The sequence below is a fragment of the Sinocyclocheilus rhinocerous genome, unplaced genomic scaffold, assembly GCF_001515625.1.
Source record: "Sinocyclocheilus rhinocerous isolate Xijiao unplaced genomic scaffold, SAMN03320098_v1.1 scaffold677, whole genome shotgun sequence".
Lineage (NCBI taxonomy): Eukaryota > Metazoa > Chordata > Actinopteri > Cypriniformes > Cyprinidae > Sinocyclocheilus > Sinocyclocheilus rhinocerous.
In genome coordinates this window covers 394,182-400,633 of record NW_015633185.1, presented here as the reverse complement: position 1 = coordinate 400,633, position 6,452 = coordinate 394,182, and the positions used below count along the sequence as shown (strand labels likewise).

Here is a 6,452-nt window from a genome sequence, read left to right as displayed (position 1 = left end):
ATGACACCCCCCCCCCCCTTTGGGCAGATCTTCCTCTGGGCCTGATTCTGATTTGCCAGAAAGCACTGGTGGGCCAGTTGCCAGGAGACCACAAAGTCTACAAGATCACTAAGATTGTAGTCATTCCACTCTCAGAGGATGAACCACAGGATCTGGAATTAGAGGTGACTAATGCTGACTGTTTTGTTCAAAATGTTCTCCATGCTGGATTTGATTAAACTTGGTTTAGAAGTCAAAAGTCATAATGAATAGATGTGTTGCTCTAACATTTCAACAGTTATTTCTTGTCATTGTCCTTGTTGGTAGACATTAATTTATTGGATCCTGATAGAATTTACTGAACTTCTTCCCAAATTCCCAACTTGATAGTGCGCCGAGTTGATGCTTAGGCCAAGACTTTAGGTATTTCAGCCCTCTTGTGTAGTAAATGGTTGATGTACAATTAGTGCAAGAGTAGTGGTGTGTGTTTCTAAGGGGTTCCAGAGCAAGCATGATGTTTCTAAGAAGTCGGTCTCTCAGCAGAGCCTCTGGGATTGAAAGGAGATGTATAACCATGTAAGTGAAACAGTCAGAGGTCACTGTAATCCATTCTCCTGGCGCGCTATCTCTACTTGAGTAGTTTATCACAGAATAATTGCCTTCTATTACTTTGGGATAGCAGCCTGCCTGTGTAGTTTGACTTTAGCTGTTCTTTCTGTTTTATGGGCACATGAATCTGCGCTGGCATCAGCATCAGGCTAGTTTTAGTACACATCTTGGCACCCCATCGGTTTTAATTACAGGAATATATTTAGCAGAATTTTTCATATGGACTTTGAGCAGGAAAACAGAGATGTTTATGTACTACATATAGATGTAGATTTGTCACCTAGGTACAAATTGAACTATTTAGCTTTGTTTGTAATGATACCAGATAGTTAGCACTACCAAAAGAGTCAACTATTCTTTTCCTCTCTTTCACTTTCAGCTCTGTAAAAAGCATCATTTTGGAATCAACAAACCGGAGAAAATCACCCAGTCACCGGACGACTCCAAGTTTCTGTTGAAAACCCTGAGTCAGATCAAATCTAATGTTGCCGTTCCCATCAAGAAAAAGGTTGATGGGTTGTTTTGAAATTTTGGTCATTGATATCAATACCAAATCATTTTGAGACTAACTATTCCCATTTTACTTAATCTGTTGACATTACATTGACATGTTAATATGGTTATTGTAAAATCCCAAAATGTACTGTAAAATCAGAACCTCCTGATTCTTCCATAAATTGTCATCTCTTTAACTTAGTATTGTCTCTTTAACCTCATTCTGTTTGTTCACTCCCATGCAGTATTCCCCTGCCTTTCAGGTCAAAGAGAATAAAGAGAAGGAACGTCTGGAGAGGCGGCTGCTTGATGAGCTCTATAAGATCTTCATGGACTCGGATTCATTTTACTATAGTCTAACCTATGACCTCACCAATACAGTTCAGCGACAGGGAGCATTAGGCAAGTCAGATCAGCCCTTGTGGAAAAAGGTGAGAAGCGGAGTTATTGTTTTACATATTTCAAAATTTAAATTTCTACAGTTAAGAGTGTTCTTAAGGTTGTGAATTAAGGTTGCAATTTAAATGTAGTTATTAGTTGTTTATTAACTCTTTCCGTTTTTCAATGAGCAACAGATTAAGAAAGATTGAAAAAGACTGACTTGAGGATAATAAATAGATTTAAAATGTCTGTTATTATTGATATTGGTGACCGTAATGTAAATACTTTAGAGAGCAAGAAGTGCTTTGAGTGACTATGTGGCTCACTCTTTTACACTCGTCCCACACATACAGGATGCAAAAATACATTTATAGCCAAGCTTAATTTCTTAAAGAATAGGTCATTATATTTAGACACTTCCTGGATAAATAGTAGAGTGCTAACAGATGAGTATCTATTATTTCTGAGGATGCAGCTACATTAAAACAATGAACAAAGACTATCTATCTATCTGTCTATCTATCTATCTATCTATATTAGATGAAAAATTACACTGATATACTAAAATGGCTAAAACTGAAACTGAAATAAAATAAATATTTTTTAAACAAACTAATAAAAAAGACAAAAACATGTTACAAAATTACTAAAACTGAACCTAGAATTGATTTGAAAACTGAAAATATAAAAATAAAAGCACATTTAATAAAGGTCATTTTCCAATCTCACTTCTTGTTTCTCTGTATGTTCTAATAAAAAGACCATTAAACAAACATTTACACATACCATCTGACAAACACACAGAATACTGATCCACATAATATATATTTTTTCCTTTTAGGTGGATGATAGATTCCTCTGGAACAAGCACATGATCAAAGACCTCATTGACTTGCAGGTGCAAAACAAAACTAATTTTCTATGAAATCTTGTTTCCGCCATGAAATAAAATAATGTAATTGCATCTTTTTTTCTCACAATTCTGACATTTTTTCTTGCAGTTGGGAGCGTACATCTCACAATTCTGGCTTTTTTTCCTCAGAATTCTGAATTGACATCTCACAGTTGTTTTTTTGTTTGTTTCTGCCACAGAATAAGAAACAAAAATTAATTGCGACTTTTTATCTCACAATTCTAACTTTTTTCCTCACTTAGAATTACACTTAATTATAATTTTTATTCTGTGATGGAAACACACTTCCATACCAGCCCTGAATGGTAATAATACAAGATGTCCTGTTTTGCAGGTGCCTCAAGTGGACTTTTGGGTGATTCCTATCATCCAAGGTTTCGTGCAAGTGGAGGAGCTGGTGGTGAACTATAACGAGAGCTCTGATGAAGAGAGGAGCAGCCCGGAGACACCTCTGCAGGAAGCCACTTGTGTGGATGATATTCACCCACGCTTCACTGTGGCCCTCATCTCCAGACGAAGCCGTCACCGTGCAGGTACACTAATTAATAAAGGCAAGTAATTCATATTTACTCACCATGCTGTCAATATAATAATATCATCGTGCTTTCCACTAAAGGAATGCGCTACAAGCGGAGGGGGGTGGATACTGATGGACATGTGGCCAACTATGTGGAGACGGAGCAGCTAATCCACGTGCACAGTCACACACTGTCCTTTGTACAAACGCGAGGCTCTGTCCCTGTGTTTTGGAGCCAAGCTGGGTATCGCTACAACCCCAGACCTCGGATAGAGAAAGGTGAGGTGTATCCGTGTAATCGATTCTCTCTTCAAATCATAAATGAGATCTAACTCACAGCACAGTCTAGCACTTCTGTTTATAGACAAGCTATCACTGTGATGCATCAGTGTAGTCATTGTTTGGAAATGTTTTGTCCTGTGAATGGTGTCAGATGTGGAACTGGCATGGTTTCTTGGTTGAACATAGTGCTCAGAGGAAATGTTGTGGCTCAGTGGTGATAATTCAGAGCTTTACTGTGATCCTTCTGCAGTGCTGTTTCCTACATGATGCTATCTCACAGATGTGCTTTGTTGCAGGCGAGAGGGAAACTATGCCTTATTTTGCCTCTCACTTTGAACAGCAAGTTCAGATTTACAAAAAACTGGTAAGGTTTGTTTAAAATATAACAATTTCAGCGGTCATATGTTTTCACAGTTAATGCATTCTGTTCCTTTATAAGACTATAAATGTGTGTAATTACTGGATTGTGTGAATGACATTTGTAGTGAAATATATAATGTGTAATATATAATATAACACTAGATAGAGGTCCTTAAGCTCACCAAGGCTGCATTTATTTGATCAAAAAATTCAGTAAAAACAGTCATGTAAATTTTTATTACAATTTAAAATAACTCCTATTTCCTATTTAAATATATTTGAAAATGTAATTTATTCTTATGATGGCAATGCTGAAATTTCTGCAGCCATTACTCCAGTCTTTAGTGTCACATTCTAATGTGCTGATTTGGTGCTCAGGAAACATTTGAAAACAGTTGTTATGCTTAATGTTTTTGTGGAAACGTTTTTGAAATGGAAAGCTTTTGTAATATTATAAATGTCTTTACTGTCACTTTTGATCGATTTAATGCGTCATTGCTGAATGAAAGTATAATTAAATAAATAAAAAAACTTTCTGACCATAAACATTTAAATGGTGGTATAAGCAATAATTCTTTAAGAAACTGAAATGTTTTTAGTAATTTAGCACAGATTTTTTTCCCCCTCATCAGGTGATCATTAATTTAGTGGACCAAAATGGACGCGAAAAGATGATTGGTGATGCTTACCTCAAACAAGTGCTGCTGTACAATAATCCCAACCTAACATATGTTTCATTTGACTTCCACGAGCACTGGTAAGAAGCCCAAAGTGTGATGATCTAAAGATCAGCCCATCCTGATGATTTTTACAAAAGAAGCCTGTTACAGTTACATCTCAACAACAGATTTTCTCCTTTGTCACTTCCCAGTCGAGGAATGAAGTTTGAGAATGTGCAGACTCTCACTGATGCCATCTCTGACATGATCACAGACACGAGATGGGCCTGGTGAGTCTTTCATTTGCTCTGAAGTCCTAATTCTCTCATAAGAACCGCTTTTGCTTCCGAGTAAGTTAATATCATGTCCAATGTAATATCCATCTACTTTGATTTGCAAATAGGGTGGACCAAGCAGGAGTCATCTGTCAACAGGAAGGCATCTTCAGGGTTAACTGCATGGATTGCTTAGACAGAACTAATGTGGTACAGGCAGCTATCGCCCGCGTGGTCATGGAGCAGCAGGTATTCAAATTCACCTCCACACAGATAAATTCACACATAAAAATTTAAGTTGTTTTTGGATAAGATCATGTGCTAAATGCCTTAATGTGTAAATAAAACTGTGGCTTCTAGGAGCGCTGCCATATTGGACCCACAGAACAGTGCAGTGTCTTTGCCTCACTCAGCTGCTCTCAGTTTGCCGGTACATTCAAAGAGTCTTTTGATCTGTTTGGTTCCAGCTGAAAAAACTTGGTGTAATGCCACCCGAGCAGCCACTGCCCCTCAAGTGTTACAGGATCTATCAGGTGATGTGGGCCAACAATGGAGACACCATTAGCCGTCAGTATGCTGGCACAGCTGCCCTAAAGGTAAATAGACTAAATGCCCGCCATTGATTTTATGCTGTCCCCATTGCCCATTTACATCACCATCTGTCATCATGTAGTATCTAGTTTGCATATTGACAAGTCAATCTTTTAACTGATTGTCTTATTGTGAGTGACTGTATTGTATAAATCATCTAAGTATTATATAAATGAATGATTATTTATATATATATATATATATATATATAGTGCTGTCAAATCGATTAATTGCATCCAAAATATAAATTTGTGTTTAAATAATATATGCGTGCGTACGGTCTATATTTAAATGTATATATAAATACACACACATACATGTATATATTTAAGAAATGTAGTCACCTTGGAATTGTAAGGTTCTATCTGCCATTTTTGTCAAAATTGAGTTATTCACATAATCTTATTCTGTGACAACTTACTTACATTGTGTGGTTTTTTTTTTTTAAAGTTGTGTACATTTTGTGACTGATGTATGAAAGAGACTTGCTCCCCATATCCCATATCACTAAATGGAATGCAAAAACTTTGAAGCTCAATAGTTTACCAAGAAATTTTGGAGCACTTCATGCTTCTTTCTGCTGACCAGCTTTTTGAAGATGCTGATTTCATTTTCTAGCAGGATTTGGCACCTGCCCACACTGCCAAAAGCACCAAAAGTTGGTTAAATGACCATGGTGTTGGTGTGCTTGACTGGCCAGCAAACTCACCAGACCTGAACCCCATAGATAATCTATGGGGTATTGTCAAGAGGAAAATGAGAAACAAGAGACCAAAAAATGCAGATGAGCTGAAGGCCACTGTCACAGAAACCTGGGCTTCCATACCACCTCCATGCCACGCTGAATTGAGGCAGTAATTAAAGCAAAAGGAGCCCCTACTAAGTATTGAGTACATGTACAGTAAATGAACATGCTTTCCAGAAGGCCAACAATTCACTAATTTTTTTTTTTTATTGGTCTTATGAAGTATTCTATTTTGTTGAGATAGTGAATTGGTGGGTTTTTGTTAAATGTGAGCCAAAATCCAATCAATTAAAAGAACCAAAGACTTAAACTACTTCAGTCTGTGTGCATTGAATTTATTTAATACACGAGTTTCACAATTTGAGTTGAATTACTGAAATAAATGAACTTTTCCACAACATTCTAATTTATTGAGACCTGTATATGTAAATATTTCTTAAATGTATACATGTATGTGTGTGTATCTACATATACATAAATATACACAGTACACACAAATTATGTAAACACATACTTTTATTTTGGATGTGATTAATCGATTTGACAGCACTAACACACACACACATTGTTAAAACCTTATATAATATTAAAAATTTAATTTAAATTATATATATATAAAAAAAAAAAAAACATTAAATACATTTTG

The 6,452-nt window shown here is 36.3% G+C and overlaps 1 protein-coding gene across 3 annotated transcripts in view; it reads left to right on the top strand.

The window, feature by feature from the left end:
• Positions 1-6,452, top strand: part of LOC107743504 (phosphatidylinositide phosphatase SAC2-like) — an 18,983-nt gene that overhangs the window by 7,258 nt on the left and 5,273 nt on the right. For 2 of the 3 annotated variants that reach the window (XM_016556737.1, XM_016556735.1), the window contains exons 3-13: positions 28-164; positions 968-1,096; positions 1,329-1,514; positions 2,306-2,362; positions 2,712-2,910; positions 2,994-3,173; positions 3,473-3,540; positions 4,169-4,293; positions 4,408-4,485; positions 4,599-4,719; positions 4,938-5,066. In XM_016556737.1, the coding sequence (XP_016412223.1) occupies positions 28-164; positions 968-1,096; positions 1,329-1,514; positions 2,306-2,362; positions 2,712-2,910; positions 2,994-3,173; positions 3,473-3,540; positions 4,169-4,293; positions 4,408-4,485; positions 4,599-4,719; positions 4,938-5,066 (1,409 nt within the window). The remainder of the gene's footprint in view (positions 1-27; positions 165-967; positions 1,097-1,328; positions 1,515-2,305; positions 2,363-2,711; positions 2,911-2,993; positions 3,174-3,472; positions 3,541-4,168; positions 4,294-4,407; positions 4,486-4,598; positions 4,720-4,937; positions 5,067-6,452) is intronic. The other variant, XM_016556738.1, reaches the window with a different exon arrangement.